The sequence below is a fragment of the Morus notabilis genome, unplaced genomic scaffold, assembly GCF_000414095.1.
Source record: "Morus notabilis unplaced genomic scaffold, ASM41409v2 Scaffold1400, whole genome shotgun sequence".
In the NCBI taxonomy this organism is placed as follows: Eukaryota; Viridiplantae; Streptophyta; class Magnoliopsida; order Rosales; family Moraceae; genus Morus; species Morus notabilis.
In genome coordinates, this window is record NW_010367417.1 from 42,881 (window position 1) to 60,792 (window position 17,912).

The following is a 17,912-nucleotide window of genomic DNA, read 5'->3' on the forward strand; positions in this document are numbered from 1 at the left end:
GAAGAGCCGAAGTACCGCCCCTTTCTCTCTCCTCCTCTCTATTCTTTTTCTCTCTAAGAAAAGTCACGAACAACAGAAAGATACTTCGCAGTTAATATTAGTTGTTCAGTCCTTCTTCTTCGTCGTCTTCTTCGCCATTCGAAATTCGAAGGCCGTACGTAACTGTGTGGGATTAGGGTTTCGCTGGTCGCAAAGCTGGATACGCACAGAGAAGACCGCTATGGAAGCAGCGACGACCAAGACTATGACTCCTCATACCGCCATTCCAGAGGCCCCTCTCGCTTCTCCGACGCTCCTCTGAACCACCACCACAACAACTCTCGCCGCCGTCCTTCCGAGAGCCCTCCCCGCCGCTCTCCCGCCGGCGAAGGAATCCGGCCGGCGGGAGGCGGAGGCTTTGGCTTGGTCTCTGGCCAGAAGCGAGGGTTTCCTTTCTTTGGACGTGGAGGTTCTCCAGGTATCTCTAATTGTTTGGCGTTATATGATCACAAGTCTGCAAAATTTACTGCTTTCAATTCAATTTATAAAAGGAGAAACGATTCTTTAAAAGATATATTCAGACGGATAATATGGAAAATATTGAAAAAAATCGTAAATTTCAGGAATAATTTTTGTTATTTTTGATATAATGTCATTAATTTACGGCTGTTTCACATTGTTTTGGTTATTTTGTGGAATTATGGACTGAAATATTGGATTTTCTGATCCTTGTTTCGATGTACCTAATCTAATTGTGTTTTGTTTTTATTTTTCCTTTTATCTTTGCTATATATTTGTTGATTAATAACATGCAGTTTCATCGTTTTTGCAACTTCCGATTTTTGTGTTTCTAACTTTCTATATCTCTCTTCCCAAATTGCTAAAAATTTCAATATTTTTTGTTGTCGTTCAAGATCGTTTTGATAGAGTCAGTTTCGCAAAGCTTTTTGTTGGATCAGTCCCGAGGACCGCCACTGAGGAAGATGTAAGTCAGTGAAATTATTGAACTTGAAGAAACTCTTTTTGTGAATTAAATTGTTGGTCATTCTTGTGGTTCCATTTTCCTATGGACAAATTTTTGCGCTGTGAAAGAAAGACTTTTCATTTTAAATAAAACATAGCAACGAATTCTCATAAAGGAGTAGATAATGAATTAAAAATAAAAAAAAAAGAGTCTGCATGATAGGAGGAGTGGACCAAATCATCTGGAAAAGAAACAGAGAAGCATGCACTTTAGAATAAAACTGTGAAAACTTTACAAAGCTCAAATAGCTTGTGAAACCTCCAAACCTAAATACTATTTTTTTTTTCAGGGGCTAAATGATTCGTTAATTGATTCTTTTAATCCTTTTTAGCGTTGTCCTTTAACAATGGGAAAGGCATGCGTTATTGTTGCATGTTTTTTGGTTTCTTGATTGCTGCTGGAGTGCAAAATTCAAATTGGGAAATCATTGGATTTTGCATGTTCTGTTTTGTTGACTGAATATTTGTTCATATGTTCTTTTATCTTCTTACACTACGTTACTTTATGTATGTCAGATTCGACCACTGTTTGAAGCACATGGAGATGTGATAGAGGTTGCTCTGATTAAAGATAGGAAAACAGGACAACAACAAGGTATGTGGGAGCAGTAGTTTCTATGATGTATTGGTGACCAAACTATCTTATTTCAGGTCCTCTGAGAGGCTGATGGGAGCATCTGAGAGCTCATCTTTCGTCTCAGTTTGTTTTTGCAACAAGTTTCTGGCTTGTTAGTTTTGGTTGCAACCCTTTTTCCATGTCCGTCCTCTCAAACAAGAAGAAGGCAAGACATGTAAACCTAGGAAAAATTAGTTTCTGTATAGACATTGGATCTTTGAAGCAAAATAGATCCTGCCCTATGAAAAATTGACTGATGGGGCATCACCCAAAAATATCAATTGTAATGGGAGTGTCTGTTTCCATAATGTAGATTGTTTATTTGAAGAACTTTGGTGGTGCAGAGTTTGTATAGAAAAGTGACTCAACAAGTAAATGGTTTATTGATGTTTAGTGTTTAATTAAAATGTAATTTGGTGGAATTCCTTTGGTTTATTACCTCAGTGAACCTGGGACTTCTTGTGAATGACTTGGAATGTCATGTTTTACGTTTTAACATTGGCATTGCGATGGATCCAAAGTTGGATCCTCTACTGGATGGATGGTAATGGGTTATGTGACTTCGTTTTCGTCTTTCCAAAGCTGTGTTTTTTTGTAATGGATGTTCCTTTTTGGTGATAATTTTTTTAGTTGTTAAATTCAATCAAGTGCATTATCTTTGTTTTCCTTTGAATGTGATGGGGAGATATCATATTACTCGTAAAATGGTCACAGGATGGTGTGATACAGGATGTTTGCAATACAGGATGGTTGTGATACAGGATGGTTGTGACACAGGATGGCTGTTTTCATATCTAATGGCTGGCTTGTTTTGTTTGGATATGGTTGGAACTTGTATTGAGTGTGTTAATAATATGTTGAAGAATGTGGCTCATTTCTCTTTCTACATGATAGATGTATGATCATGTGGAGTGTTGTTGCGGATGCTGGAACGATCCGTATTTGTTATTATTACTGTCTTACTTCAATGAGATCTTCTGGTTAACAGTTTTATAAATTCAACTATGGGCTCTGCCTAGGTCCATTCAAGTTCTACTACTTTTTGATCAGAGGGTAACCTAAGAGACCTTTCTTATTGTTATGCTGCTAGTTTATGGTTGCATGTGTAGTCGTACTGCGCATTACCGTGAAGACTAATAGATGGATTGTGTAAGGGCTTGTTTTCATGGTTATTTTTGTTGTTTCAATTAAGTTCTCATTGGACAGATTCTTAATGCGAAGCATTTTTTGGTTGTGTTCTCTCTCTGTCCTTGTATTAGCTTCTTTATGATGTTGAAGCCGAACCTCTCCCTTTTATTCAGTTGTTGCTATTGAGTTTTCTGGTGAGATTTAGATCTATCGGTAAGTTGGGAGAATCTTATTTTATGGTTTGTTGTATGGGATCTTTTTGCTTTTATACTTATGTGATGTCAATTAGGGGGTTGTTTCTTATTTGGCCTCCACAATGTTTGTTACACAATCTGTAGATGAAGTACTATCAAAGTGGTGGTTGGTAGCTTAATGCAAAAGTTATGTGTGAATATGCGGTTTCAATGTGTATTAGCGCTCGTATTGTTTTGTGATCCATAATGTGGTTTCTGATGTAAACCTGTTATTTGCTTAAGTTCTTCCCACTTTTTGGTAAAGTGGTTTTGGGTACTTCTTGCTTAATTAATTAATAAATTGAATGAAAGGACCGTTCAGTGGCATTTCTCCAGTCAACTTCTTGCTCTCTCTCTCTCTCGACTAGATGTTCTCCATTAGATGCTAGAGATCAGTTTTTTGGATAAACAACTCCATACGTGAGAGGACTTGGGTTAGTGGTTTGTTAACTGAGCTACAGGTGAGTAAGTTGTATTGAAGGGCTGATGTAATAAGTCTGCAAGATTGTTTTAGTAGATGTGGGTTATGCTAGCTTAGCTAGTGTCTAGTAACAGATTAGGGGGGTTAATATATACATTCAGTTATTAGTTGTGAGGGGTTTTGTCAATTGTTTAGGCTATTCATTGGGCTCAAGCAGCCAAGTTGGGAGAGCTGGGTGGTCTCTTAAACATTACCTCTGCTAGGCTTTTCCTAGTCTTTATGTTCTATCAGAATGTTGCGACACTATGCTGTTGGCTCACAATCTTGTTGCTGGCAGCATCATATATGAAAAAGTTTTTTCATTTCTGACAAAGTGCGTATCTAACTAATAGATATTGGTTTAATGTTGATGCTTGTGAATTTATTTCAATTATCTTGTATTGGAGTAGTGGAGGTTAAGGTTTCTTGCGCTTTGTCTTTATGTTGTGGTTCCTCAGACCTTTGATTGCTACGAGTTATTCTGGTACTGCAGATGTTGCATAGAGTTATTGATGTCGAGACATTTGTTCAATTAATCCAACTAATATTGGATTTTAACTTAGCGAGCTCATAATTATCTAATGATTTCTTCCATTGTGAGACTGGCCAAATTTGGGATCTTTTTGTCCGTCAGATCTTAGTTAGAATGCATGAGAAATATTTTGACACTTGTCAATTAATCCTTTTAAAATGTATGATACTCTAATGTCTTTTGAGATGGATACATGTGCGATTTGCCTGGTATGACTGTTCTGTGGTTTTCCTATATCTGTGGCTACATACATCAGACATATTTTCAGGTTACTGTTGTAACTTTGTAGATTCAGCCATTACCACTTCGAGAATCACAAGGCTTTCCTGTAGGCAGTGATTCAGCTAATCGTTATGTTTTTTCTATTCCTCTCTCTCTCTCTCTCTCTCTCTCTCTCTCTGTGTAAATGTAAGTTGCTTTTCTTAAGACTACATATGATGATTCAAATTTACCTGTGCCGTAGCACCAATGTGTTAACCAGATATTACAACTTTCTCCTCTGTCAAATAAAGTACCTAAAAATTGAAGATTGTCCTATCTGGTTTTTCTTTTGTAACCACAGTAGTCTTTGTTGATGTCTTCTCAGTCATTTTGTTCAGGAAGTTTTATTCTTGACCTATGTTTAAACTGCTATCTCTGTCTTTACGGACATTTTAAATTCTTGCACTTCTGTACACAACTTTTCTTTCTGTGTGGCTGTGATTTATGACGTAGCTGCCCATGTGGGCCATTGGCTTTAGATAGATTAAGGATTGGAACTCTCTGCTTTTGCAGGTTGTTGTTTTATAATATATGGATCTACAGAAGAAGCTGATCAGGCTATTAGAGCTTTGCATAATCAACATACTCTTCCTGGGGTGAGATTTCTTACTAATTCTTTGTAATCTCGTAAGACCAATTATTGTCTTTTTTTTTTTGTTTTTTTTTTTCATTTTTCATTTTTTTTTTTCATAAACCTACATTTTGCAGGGTGTAGGTCCTATCCAAGTTCGATATGCAGATGGCGAGCGAGAGCGTCTTGGTAGTTGTCATCTTCATGCTATAAAACCTTTGCTATTATCTGTCTTGCTGTGGACTAGTTTATTGAAGTTCCCAACTTTTCTGTAGCTTATGCTAGTCCCTTTTACCGTAGGTGCATTAGAGTACAAATTGTTTGTGGGATCAATGAACAAACAAGTAACGGAAAAGGAAATTGAGGAGGTAGGTCATCTATTTACTCTGGTTCTTTTGTCTGAGTTTTGGTAATTTTCAAAGAGATTCATCTCGGTGCATGAACTTTTCTTTTGCTTTGAAATTGGAGACAAACTTTTACTCAAGTGAAAATATATTTCGTAGATATTTTTTTCTAGACTCAATGCTATTTTTTTCCTTACCTGTCTTACTTCCATATGGCACAAGATTTTACTAGTCTCCTTTGGCAGATTTTTTCACAATATGGTCGGGTGGAAGATGTTTACCTCATGCGTGATGATTTGAAGCAAAGTCGTGGTGTGTGCTTTAGTTCCTACTGAATTTTTATTTTTGAGGGAAGTCATTATCTTCTGGTCATAGAGTTTTGTGAAGGTGTTCCTTTGTGGCCTCATTAGTTACATCATAATCTCTATATTGACTGCAACTTGGTCATGCGTCTTACTAATTCTTGTTAATTAAATTTTTATTTTTTTATTATTATTATTTTTTTTTGCCAATGTAAAAAAGGAATTTGCTCTACTACAAGTATGAAGGCGTCTGGCTTTGACGTGATTTAGAAAAAGCAAGAATTAGTTTACACCATTAGTCTCAGGCACTATATTATTTCGTGGTACATGCTTTATGAATTTAAAATTGCAAGTGGTGCTCTGACCTGATTTTTAATTTCGTTTTTCTTTCCTTTTTTTAATGTATTTGTTGGGGGGTTTTTAGTTCTTGCAGCTTATGGCCTCATCGTTTTTACATTCTTTCTTTTTGATGTGTGCCTTCATTATTTTACCTTGAAGGATGTGGATTTGTTAAGTACTCTCACAGGGAGATGGCATTAGCAGCTATAAATGCCCTTAACGGATGCTACACAATGAGAGTAGGTGTTAATATTTCTGAAAAAAAAATTTCACCTTTGTATGCTTGCTGCGTTAGCAAAAGTTATATTATGAGTTTTTTGGGGGTGCATCTCAGGGTTGCGATCAACCATTAACTGTCCGGTTTGCTGATCCTAAAAGGCCCAAGCCTGGAGATTCAAGGTTCCTTTATTTTCTCTCGTCCTTTTTTTCCCTTTATTTTCTGTAGCTGACACTTTAAATTCTTGGATGAGTTTGAGAACATTTTCTCTTTGCTCGAGTGTGATAAAGGATTTTTATTGTTAGACTTTGGTAGTATTCGAGCATTATATTTGTCAATATCCTTATTTTTCTTGAAGTGTACGATGACAAATATTTGTTGGTAGGACCCATTTCTTTGTTCTTTATTCAGCACATGCTTGCTAATTTGGTACCTCTTCTATAACTTGCCAACAAATCTCTCCGTACATGCAAAATTTTGACAATTTATCTTCTTCAGGGGTGGTCCGGCATTTGGAGGCCCAGGTTTTGGTCCTCGAGTTCAAGGATCAGGACCCAGGTAATAGCCTGCGTCTAACATATTCTTAAGATTACTGATTTAACTTTTTTCCCCTCATTTGGTTACTTGTATACTCTATTTTTCTTGCTCACTCAGACCAGTACCTTATTTTGGTGATCCTATGAGGGATATAATTTCTCCTAATGCTTGGCATCCGATGAGTCCGCCAAACTTGGGTCCATCATCTCATGGCTTTGGAGGCCAGTTGCATCCAAGGTCTGGTGACATGAGATTACCTGTTAATGTGGTAAGCAACATGGTGCTAATAACCTTTTCCCCCCCTAATGGTAACAAGTTCATGTCATAAATTTTTGCTGAAGGTCATCTTACAACACATTTAATGCAATTCTCTACTAGTATTGCTCCTCTTATTGGATCGTATGGAGATTATCTGATTAAATTAGGAAAAAGTAGAAACAAAAAGTTGTCCTTAATAGAAAAAAAGGTACAACGTGCTCAGCAAGTAGATTTTGGGTTTTGTCTGTAGCTAGAAGAAATGACTTGCTTAAATTCTTTTTGATTTATGCAAGTGTAGAGGATCATAGCATGATCTATTAGTACTTCCTTCTCTCTAACTAAGTGTTACCTTGATGCTGTTTTCTTTGGTTCCAAACTAGTTTGTGTTTGGGGAATGTAGAGTATGCATTTTGGATAAATGTCTTGGACCATTTATTGCTATAATATAAGTTTTCTAACAGGTTCTATCACAAAGTCATGTTTGCTTATCACACTTCAAAATATGTAGGGTGGCCATGGCGGTCCTGCAGATAGTCTCCTACCTGTGGTGTCATCATCTTCAACATTTCAACAGGTTGTCTATGGAGTTCTTGATGCTTACTGTTCTTTTCTCATTTGTACTTAAAAAATAAAAGTAATGGTCTTATTATGGATCCATTACAGGGTTTTAGCCAGCCCATGCCACAATTAGCTCCAGTTGGTCAGCAAATATCTCCATTACAGAAGCCTATTCAATCACCTCAGCAAGTACCACCTTCCCTTCAACTGTATCCTCCAACTCAAGCATCTTATTCACAGGCACAACCCTCTCTTGCATCTCTACAGCAGCTTGGTCAACCACAGATTCTTTATTCTTCAGGTCCAACAGTCACAAGCCAACCACTACCGTCACAACAGTTACTTGGTTCAAATGGACAACCACCCATTTCTCATCCTCAGGTCCAGCCGAGCATGGCCTCTGCTATAGCACTTCAATCCCCTCCAAACAAGAACTTACAATCCGTTCCTGCTGCTCCTGTCCAGCAACAACAACAACAACTTCAGCCTCTTCAGCGATCACCTTCGCAGTTAGCTCAGATGCTCTCACAACAGAAGCAAGCTCTTCAGGCAAGCTTTCAGTCATCTCGGCAGGCATTCTCTCAGCTGCAACAGCAGTTACAGTTGATGCAACCATCAAATCAGGGCGTGATCTTGCAGCAGAGTTCTCAGAATACCAAACCGCAGCAGCAACAGGTATTTTTGGTTTGGACTATATGATGAAGTTGCAGCCATTGTCTCATAGGCTTGAATGTAGCAACGAATTTATTTGAATTCCACAAATGGTTTTTATTTAGAAGAAAACATAGGCTGTTATGCTATGAAGCTTCAATTGCTAGTATGTACTTGCCTTGCCGTTGTAAACTAGTATGTACCTGTCTTTGCTGTAATTTTACTGGGTAAACCTCTAGCTGTCACTTGATGGCTGATGCTAGAACGTTCACATATTTTTCAGTTAGAAGTTTTCTTTCCTCGAGAGTCCTATAAAAGGAAGTTTAGTGCTGTAATATTCCCTGTTTTTTTTTTCTTGTATGTACCGACTTTCTGACGGCATGTTGAGCATTCTATTTTTATTATGGTTTCAGTGGGCAGGAGCTGCTGCGCAGACCGCCGCAAGCTTATCTGCCACTACAGCATCTGTAGATGTGCCTTCATCCACATCTGCTGCCCCTGCCGTTCCTGTAAAATGCCCTTGGACAGAACACATCTCCCCAGATAATTACAAATACTATTACAACAGCGTAACTGGTGAAAGCAAGGTGGCACTCATTTTGCCTGTTCTTTGGCTTTATTCTTGGTCTATGTGTCTGTGACTAACTAGTTTTGCTTAACCAAACCTGTAGTGGGAGAAACCTGAGGAGTTGATATTGTATGAGCAACAGCAGCAGCGGCAGAAGGCAGCAGTTTTGCAGAATCAATCCCAGTTATACCCTCAACGTCCTACTGCGCAGCAAGTTTCACAAACACCGCAAATTCAGCTTCAACCTCAGTTCCAAATGCAGGCTCAACAGCAATTTCAACAGCCCTCTTTATATTCGACGGTTAGATGTTTGTTTATTTGTGTGTTTGTTTTTGTTTTTTGAATGTTTGGAGGTTCAGTTGCCATTACTCATTGCTGACTCCATGCTTAATATTCCAGTACCAGGCTTCTGGAATAATGGGCCATCAAAATATTCAGGTAAGAAAAAAAGATATTTTAGCGTAAATTTATTCTCGAATTATAGTTCCTTTAATAGTATTCTGCAATTTTAGTACGGCTTTATTTTGGTAATTGGATCTTTTTATTTGACTGCAGGGCTACACACAATTACAATGGGCGGCCAGCTCAGTAAGTGATGCTTCACACTTCCAATGGGTTTCTTTAATATTTATAAATATTTGATGTGCTTTTTTTCTTCCTTCTTCTTTTTCTTTTCTTTTTATTTTCTTTCAAAGGCACTAGTAGTTTAATTGTATTGTGCTTTTCAGGGGCAGCAGGCTGCTCAAGAGTGGATGTGGAAAAGTAACCAAGCAGGTTATTACTATTTCCCTTCTGGTTATTCTGATGTTTGTTCTGAACTTTTTTCGAAAGCCCGCGTAAACTGGCCGTTTATTTTCTGGCAGATTTCCCTATTTATGTTGTTTTCTTTTGTCCTTTTTAGTATTTTTTTTTCCCAAGGGATAACCTTGTAATTCAGAATAAAACACATGGCTAAAATAGAACCTGACATACTTTGACTTGCCCAATTATTTCAAGTTAAATGTTTGTAATTTCATCCCCAATATTGAGTTCTGTTTTGTGGGATCTTAGGAGTACTTTATAAGACCAGTCAAGTGTGTTGTAAAAACTTAATAGTATTTTTTTTAATAAATTTCTAAATTTCAGGATCTGGAGGAGCTTGAAGAAGATTAGAATTTGAGGTGGCTGCCTCACATGGGCAAGAGACGAGGCAAAAGATGATGAGTGTTTAAAACGATTTTTGAGCTTACAAGTGTTAAAATGTAACATGTAGCTTTAGTAGGAATTAATTTTTCGTTTTCATTCTCATTAGTTAGTCTCTCTCTCCCAATCTCTCTCTCTCTCTCTTCTCTATACTCTTTCTTCTCCTCTCTCTCTCTCTCTCTCTTCTCTATACTATTTCTTCTCCTCTCTCTCTCTCGCGCGAGTTCTTACTGTCTCATTAATATTTAACCCCTGTGCCAATTAATAATAGTATAGTAGGCGATGAATAGCCTTAGTTAATACGAGTATATGTTCTTCCTTTTTGTTTTATGTATTTTCATAAATTTAAAATCATGATTTATAATTATTTATAATTTATGTGTTTTTTATAAAAAAAAATATTATAGTGAATGATTTATAATTATTTATAATTTATGTGTTTTTTATAAAAAAAAATATTATAGTAAATCATGAACTATGATTTAAATTATGATAAGAATATATTAACCAAACGCAAAGAATCTGATAATAACTAGATATTGATTTATCTTTTCATTTCTTACGTGGCTTATATCATCATGAAAATTTTAGTTGGATAGTACATATTCTTTACTAGTTGGTGAACCAATCATTTTAAGGGCCTGCCAGTCAGTAAATTTGTACTTGTGTGTATTTATAGTGATAAGAGAATTACTATTGGGGCGTCACAAGAGTGTTATCAGTTTAAGTTGACGCTTTTTGGAGTTTGCATTTTATAATGAAAATCACTAATCAACAGATGCTAAAAACCAATAAAATGAGACGAAATATTAACAGATGCTTACTTAATAAATTGATATAAAAACGCAGGGAAGTCTTTAAATTCTTGATAGATAAACGCAAAAGGGAAACACTCGATTCTATTACTATTACTATTATTATTACTACTATTACTATTACTATTATTATTATTATTATTATTATTATCATCATCATCATCATCATCATCATCATCATCATCATCATCATCATCATCATCATCATCATCATCATCATCATCATCATCATCATCATCATCATCATCATCATCATCATCATCATCATCATCATCATCATCATCATCATCATCATCATCATCATCATCATCATCATCATCATCATCATCATCATCATCATCATCATCATCATCATCATCATCATCATCATCATCATCATCATCATCATCATCATCATCATCATCATCATCATCATCATCATCATCATCATCATCATCATCATCATCATCATCATCATCATCATCATCATCATCATCATCATCATCATCATCATCATCATCATCATCATCATCATCATCATCATCATCATCATCATCATCATCATCATCATCATCATCATCATCATCATCATCATCATCATCATCATCATCATCATCATCATCATCATCATCATCATCATCATCATCATCATCATCATCATCATCATCATCATCATCATCATCATCATCATTATTATTATTATTATTATTATTATTATCATTATTACTATTATTATTACTATTATTATTATTATTATTATTATTTCATGTGAAGTACAAACTCCTTTCCTATAGAATTCCCTGGCCAGCTCCACTTCCTCACTACTTCCCCATTACTTTCCACACACAAAATTCCAAGAAGGGGGAAAAAAAAAAAGTGTAGCAGTTCAATAATATGTCACTCTTACTCATCATATTGATCATTGACTTCCGGTCGATAAGGTCGTCTTCTTCCTAACCTTCCAAGAATTTTCCAAAACACAGAGAAAAATAACTATTACTTGAAAGCCTGGCACTGAATACAGAGATAGTTCAGAAAACCTCACCCTGAGTTTTGTTGACTATGGCAGTTGCTTCTTCTTCTTCTTCTTTTGTCCCAAGTTCATACAAGTATGATGTCTTCATCAGTTTCAGAGGTGAGGACACTCGCAAAAATTTCACTAGTCATCTTTCTTCCGCGTTATGCCGGAATGCCATCGAGGTCTACATTGACGACAGACTTGAGAGAGGAGGTGAAATTTCATCTGCGCTCTTGACGGCGATTGAGGAATCACAACTTTCGCTTGTCGTCTTCTCAAAGGATTACGCTTCTTCAAGATGGTGTTTAGATGAATTGGTGCACATACTCAAATGCAAGAGGGAGAGAGGTCAGATTGTTTTACCTGTCTTTTATCATGTCGATCCGTCAGATATAAGACACCAAAGGGGAAGTTATGGCGCTGCTTTTGCTGCACATCAAAAGCGTTTTAAGAATCACAGAATCAAAGTGGAAGAGTGGAGGAATGCTTTGAGAGGAGCAACTGCTTTATCTGGCTTTCATTTGCAAGATGAGTAAGTGGTAGTTTGTGTTTGTATATATATTTGGCTTATATTACAATTTGTCATCAAGAGGGTATATTATAATAATTTTACTGTAATTAACATTTAGATTATAGGATGACTACACTAAAAAATCTACACTTAATACACGGTCCCAATTATAATACAATTTAGCTAAATTTAGTAACAGCACAACTTTAAATCTACGAACTATTTGTTTGTTTCTTTGGTATTTTTGTTTTTTTTTGGCATTTCTCCTGTTCACGAACTACCATTTTGATTTGTATATGTATGCATATATATATATATATATATATATATATATACACACACACATATGATAGGTCCGAATCCGAATTTGTTGAGAAGATTGTCAAAAACGTCATAGAGAAATTGGAAAATGTCTCGTCAAGTGCTACTGCAGATGATTTTCAGGGGCAGCTAGTTGGAATAAGTAAACGTCTTGAGAAAATGGAATCGTTACTTTGTATTGGCTCCCCAAACGTTCGAGTTATAGGCATTTGGGGCATGGGCGGTATAGGTAAAACAACTCTAGCTGAAGCCTTGTACAAGCGAGTCTCTCCCAAATTCGATACTTGTTTTTTCACAAATGTGAAGGAAGAGGTGCTCAAACATGGTCTGAATGGTCTAAAGGAAAGGCTTTTTTGCAAATTATTAAAGTGTGAACGTGTAAATATGGAAAGTTCCTTCAAAGATGTTCAGCTCTGGCGTAAAAGGGTGCTTGTTGTTCTCGACAATGTTGACCAGCTTGAACAACTAGAATGTTTATTTGGAGAACATCATGATGTTTCACAAGAAGGAAATGGTCGGTTTGGTCTTGGAAGTAGAATAATTGTGACAAGTAGAGACAAGAAATTGCTTACAAGTAGAGCTGATGAGATATATGAAGTTGACGCATTAGATTCTATTGAAGCTCGTAGACTCTTTTATCTCAAAGCCTTTAGAAGAGTGTCTGCCATAAGTACAGATTATACAGATCTAGCTGAGAGAGTACTAGATTATGCTAAAGGCAATCCATTGGCTCTTAAAGTTTTGGGTTCTCACCTTCATTCTAGGAGCATATCCGAGTGGAAAAGCGCAACGGGCAAACTGAAAAAGGCTCCCAATGAAACAATTCAAGGAGTGTTGAAATTGAGTTATGATGCTCTAGATCGTATTGAGAAGTCTATATTCCTCGATATTGCATGTCTTTTAAAAGGGGAGAAAAGAAATTTTATAGAGGGAATATTAGATGAAGAGTCTCACATAGGGATTAATGTTCTCATTGAAAAGTCACTCATAACAAGTGGAGATTTTGAGATAATTGGGATGCATGATTTGGTACAAGAGATGGGATGGGAAATTGTTCGTCAAGAATCTCTTAATGAGCTCGCCGAACGTAGTCGGTTGTGGATCGCTCAGGATGTGGTTCATGTCTTGGAAAATAAGAAAGTAAGTTGTCACTAGATACATTTGCATTTTTCTTTTCATAAAATTAAAAGCTTGATTTTCTAAAATCAAAAAGTCATTTATTGGCGAAAAAATCCTTGCCATTAAGTATATGTATCAGATCTAAGTAGTTTTGTTAGTTTTTTTTTTTTTTTTTTCATTGTCTTTATTTTAAGTGCTCATGTATATAAATTTTCTTTATGGTGTCAGGGTACCAAAAGTGTTATTGGAATATCCTTAGACTTGTCTAAGATTGATGAAGATCTATGGTTGGAACCCACAGTTTTTGAAACAATGCCTAATTTGAGATTGCTCAAAATTTACAATTCTGGTCACAACAATTGCCTTCAAAATTTAGAGCAGAATCTCTTGTTGAACTTGAAACGCCTAATTGGCAAAAAGTGCAGATTAATTTACCTTCACAAAGATCTTCGTTATCTTCCTAATTCAATTAGATATCTCAGCTGGATTGAGTACCCGTCGAAAACTTTGCCAATAAAATTTAGACCAGAATCTCTTGTTGAACTTGAAATGCCCTATAGCCAGCTTACGCAATTGTGGGATGGACTTCAGGTATATATGATTTACATTATTGTTTTTTTTTGTTATTATTTTAGCTACCATTTGGCTCATAGGTTTGAACTATAGTTTAAACCTTTTTGCTAAAGTGCTTTCTCTCATAAAAATTTGAATTTACATTCTGACTTTCTGTTTAAACATATGAACCAAACGGGCTATTAGAGTTCGGCTCTTAAATGGACAATACGTTGAAAATACTTGTTAAGTTAATCAAGCTATTTTATTTTGTGTTGCAGCCTCTTGGAAATCTTAAGCATATTGATTTCAGTTTTTCTAAGCAACTAGCTAAGTTCCCAGATCTTTCTCATGCATCAAGACTTGAGAGTATGTGTCTAATCGGTTGTACAAGTTTGGTTGAAATTCCACCACTAAATTTTCAAGTTTTTGACGATCTTAAATCTATGGATCAAATCTCCCTTGATATGTCCTGTGATAAAAGAGCTTTTGGATCTCTTGATCTCTCTTTCTGCACTAATTTGACATCTCTTCCGGAGATATCTGGGAATCTCAAAATTTTGCACCTAATTGAGACCGAAATAAAAGAATTACCCTCATCAATTAGGTCCCTTAAAAATCTTGATTATTTGAATCTTGTTGGCTGTGAAAACCTTGAAATTTTCCCAGAGCTTCCAAGGAATATACAGATATTGGATTTATCCGGCACGGCAATACGAGAAATGCCCACTACATCAATTGAGCGTCTCCATGATGTCAAGATCATTTTGATGTCTGGTTGCAAAAGGCTTGTGAGTTTACCATCCAATCTTTGTAAGTGTAAGGCTCTAACAGAACTTTACCTTAATGGTTGCTCAAACTTGAAAAACTTCCCAGAAATCTTTGAGCCTATGGAAAATTTGAATTATCTTAGTCTAGAGGAAACAGGGATCCAAGAATTATCCTCATCATTTGCAAATATAATTGGGCTTAGTGGGCTATCGATAGGCTGGTGCAAAAATCTCAAGACCATCCCAAAATGCCTCAATACATTAAGCTGTCTTGACGATCTCTTCCTCGGAGGCTGTTGGAAACTTGAAATTTTCCCGGACATGTTACTTGGTTTGCGCTCTTTAAAAGAAGTTAATTTGAGGTACTGCAACATATCTGAAATTCCTCACTGGATCGGCTCCTTATCCTCATTGACTAGCCTTGATCTGACAGGAAACATGTTTGCTAGTATACCTTCGAGCATAAAACAACTTCCTAAGCTATATTACCTTGCTATAAGTCATTGCCGGAATCTTCGATCTTTACCGGAACTTCCATCGTCTATAGAACAACTTAATGCAGATGGATGCCTATCAATGGAGACGTTCTTAATTTCAAGGCCTACACACACTTGGGTCCTTTATCCTCTTAATGGTGTATCCTTTATGTTTTGTGAGTGCTTGAAATTGGACCAAAGTTCATGTGACATCATGACGGTGAATTTCTTATGTAGAGTTATTTGCAACGCAATGATTCTCAGACTAACAGATGAGCATATGGTATGTGATTATTTCTTTTTAGTTTATATTTTTAAAAGTGAATTTTTGTGCAAATTTTTTTTTTTTACAATTTATTAACCTAGTCCGTGGTACAGGACAAAACTCAACGTATAATTGAAGTTTGCTATCCGGGAAATAGAATTCCAAAGTGGATGAGGTACCAATCCGAGGGGTCTTCAAAATTAACTATCAAGCTACCACCAAATTGGGATAGAGCCAACTTCTCTGGTTTTGTTGCGTGCACTGTTCTCTCATTTGAGGAGCTCTATTGGAATCGGATAGGCAAAGTGGCTATTTTTTGTAAAGTACATCTTAAAACGAAACAGGGCCAATGCCACTACTGGAATACTTCTTGTCATCTGAACACATCTGTTGTTGATGAGGACAGTGAAGGAATTAAAGGAGGAATTCTTAGATCGGATCACGTGATCATGTGGCATGCTTACTGTAAAGACTCCCTTAAGGGCTATGATGGTGAGTTTGATGCAGCAGAGATGTCGTTTGACTTCGGCTGTATTGACTATACTGCGAATTCTTATTCCACAGAAAAACACGAATGTTCGCTTCAATACAAGGTGAAAAGGTGCGGGATCCACATGTTACATGCTGAAACAGTACAGGCCATGAACAAGGTATTCACGAATATGAGCATCAAACAGTGCAAGAAATATATGTTTGAAGCAAAGGAACTTGGTATCAACAGCCTCCAACATTTGCAATCTCTCCAGGATTCAGGGGACATTGAGGCACTGGAACAGGGCTTTAAGTTGAAGGCCATGGAAGCTCGCTCGGAAGATCTACTAACTCTGTATAATGTCTTCAGCATGGAAGCATCCTTATATGATATTGGATCACCCGCATCTGCACCATTGATGTCAGACGACACAATTGAAAGCCCATCCCAAGACACCAATATTGTATTACCTTTGTCGCCTTATTCGGAATCATGTCCGCCTGAAGCTGGTATTGGTTTTAGAGACCACAAAAATCCTTTGCAGTACATTTTGCAATTATTTTAATAAGTTTGATCTTTTTATCTTTCGATTTCTAGTTCTACATCTTTTTCTCCTAAAAGCAAAAGTAGAACTTTTTCCAAAAGCACACAATCCCAAGCTGAGTATAAAACCATCAACTTTGATGTAGATGCACATGATCAGGTCAACAATCAGTCTTGCTTGGAAACTGTCCCCAGGTTCTATGATTTTTTTGGCACGGAAGTGCCGCTTCATGATAAAAGGAGCTCCACGAGCCCATCCCGGGACTCTTCAACGACTCATGAGGAAGCGGTTTGCCTAAACTTTGATACTGAAGATTCATGTTATGAGAGGATTAATTGTTTTGATTTTTGCTGCTGGTCAAACTTTTTCTCCAAGATTTTAGGTAAATTTACAATTCTAAACTTTTCCAATTTTATAGCACTATAGTACATATATAGTTTCCCATTTCTTGATGAACTACACTACTTTTCCTTTCTTGAGTACTTCATCTTAACAACAAAAACTAAATAATTATGTTTCCAAAGTGCACAAAGTGAAGGATAAGGAATTAAATTTTCACGTGTATAACTTGCTCTTTTCTATGCATCACACTTTCTTCATTCTGTTACAAAATTTAAATACTCAAAGAAGAGTCAACAAGAAGGAACAATGTAGAAGAGTCTAATTATATGAAAAAATCTTTGTGCAATGAAGATTAATTGCCTTCTTAATTTGTTGATTAGTTAAAAGCTATTGGGAAAGTTTCCTTCCCTCAGGATTATAGTTCTATATGTGGATGGCCAAAAATACACAAGAAAATTGTATCCTGCTTTTGATGTTTTCTATGCCCTCTATAATATAGTTTTCATTATATATATATATATATATATTATGCTAATTAGTGTTATCTCTGCATTTGATATTACAGAATGGTTCCAAGCAAACAGGGGAAATTGAAATCTCATTTGTGGAAATTTCAGCATTTTCAAGAAATAATATTCTATGGCGAGGATTTCTGTGGCTTTTGAAGAGTGTGTTTTCTTTTGAGCCCGTAATTAGCTAGATATCATGAACTCTAGTAGAGTTGTTTATATATTGAATAGGTTCTTCTTCTTATTTATATATTGAATGGGGACATAATTATAAGTTTTAATTATTGAGCGGGGATATATATATATATATATATATATATTTATGAAATAGGAGCACAACTGAAATATTCTAAAATCATATTTCCGTCACTGCTATTATATTGCCAATTTTTTAGTTTAGACTCAATATGATCATAGAGATATGAACCCAATTGGACAGGAAAATTGGAATTTGATTCTT

At 36.2% G+C, this 17,912-nt stretch overlaps 2 protein-coding genes across 2 annotated transcripts; both read left to right on the plus strand.

Annotated features, from left to right (window-relative positions):
- The first annotated feature begins 164 nt into the window (after positions 1–164).
- On the plus strand, positions 165–9,898 carry LOC21388074 (flowering time control protein FCA). The gene is made up of 19 exons (XM_024174960.1): positions 165–457; positions 894–964; positions 1,519–1,597; positions 4,746–4,828; positions 4,941–4,992; positions 5,104–5,171; positions 5,393–5,459; positions 5,948–6,027; positions 6,123–6,187; positions 6,504–6,563; positions 6,660–6,810; positions 7,309–7,374; positions 7,464–8,033; positions 8,423–8,596; positions 8,681–8,878; positions 8,977–9,015; positions 9,133–9,165; positions 9,306–9,351; positions 9,703–9,898. The coding sequence occupies exons 6-19, from the start codon at positions 5,136–5,138 to the stop codon at positions 9,717–9,719; spliced, it is 1,602 nt and encodes a 533-aa protein (XP_024030728.1). The 5' UTR covers positions 165–457; positions 894–964; positions 1,519–1,597; positions 4,746–4,828; positions 4,941–4,992; positions 5,104–5,135; the 3' UTR covers positions 9,720–9,898.
- Positions 9,899–11,508: 1,610 nt separating this feature from the next.
- LOC21388075 (TMV resistance protein N) lies at positions 11,509–17,740 on the plus strand. The gene is made up of 7 exons (XM_024174969.1): positions 11,509–12,103; positions 12,436–13,543; positions 13,751–14,113; positions 14,356–15,603; positions 15,699–16,566; positions 16,747–16,983; positions 17,509–17,740. The coding sequence occupies exons 1-7, from the start codon at positions 11,616–11,618 to the stop codon at positions 17,535–17,537; spliced, it is 4,341 nt and encodes a 1,446-aa protein (XP_024030737.1). The 5' UTR covers positions 11,509–11,615; the 3' UTR covers positions 17,538–17,740.
- Positions 17,741–17,912: the final 172 nt, after the last annotated feature.

What these genes read in the sequence shown, in the direction of transcription:
- LOC21388074 (XM_024174960.1), top strand. Translation starts at nt 5,136, where the DNA reads ATGAACAAACAAGTAACGGAAAAGGAAATTGAGGAG. An exon ending in AGCCCTCTTTATATTCGACG is followed by an intron (nt 8,879 to 8,976) that starts GTTAGATGTTTG and finishes TTAATATTCCAG; the next exon opens with TACCAGGCTTCTGGAATAAT. An exon ending in TACAATGGGCGGCCAGCTCA is followed by an intron (nt 9,166 to 9,305) that starts GTAAGTGATGCT and finishes TGTGCTTTTCAG; the next exon opens with GGGCAGCAGGCTGCTCAAGA.
- LOC21388075 (XM_024174969.1), top strand. Translation starts at nt 11,616, where the DNA reads ATGGCAGTTGCTTCTTCTTCTTCTTCTTTTGTCCCAAGTTCATACAAG. An exon ending in AATTGTGGGATGGACTTCAG is followed by an intron (nt 14,114 to 14,355) that starts GTATATATGATT and finishes TTTGTGTTGCAG; the next exon opens with CCTCTTGGAAATCTTAAGCA. An exon ending in GACTAACAGATGAGCATATG is followed by an intron (nt 15,604 to 15,698) that starts GTATGTGATTAT and finishes TCCGTGGTACAG; the next exon opens with GACAAAACTCAACGTATAAT.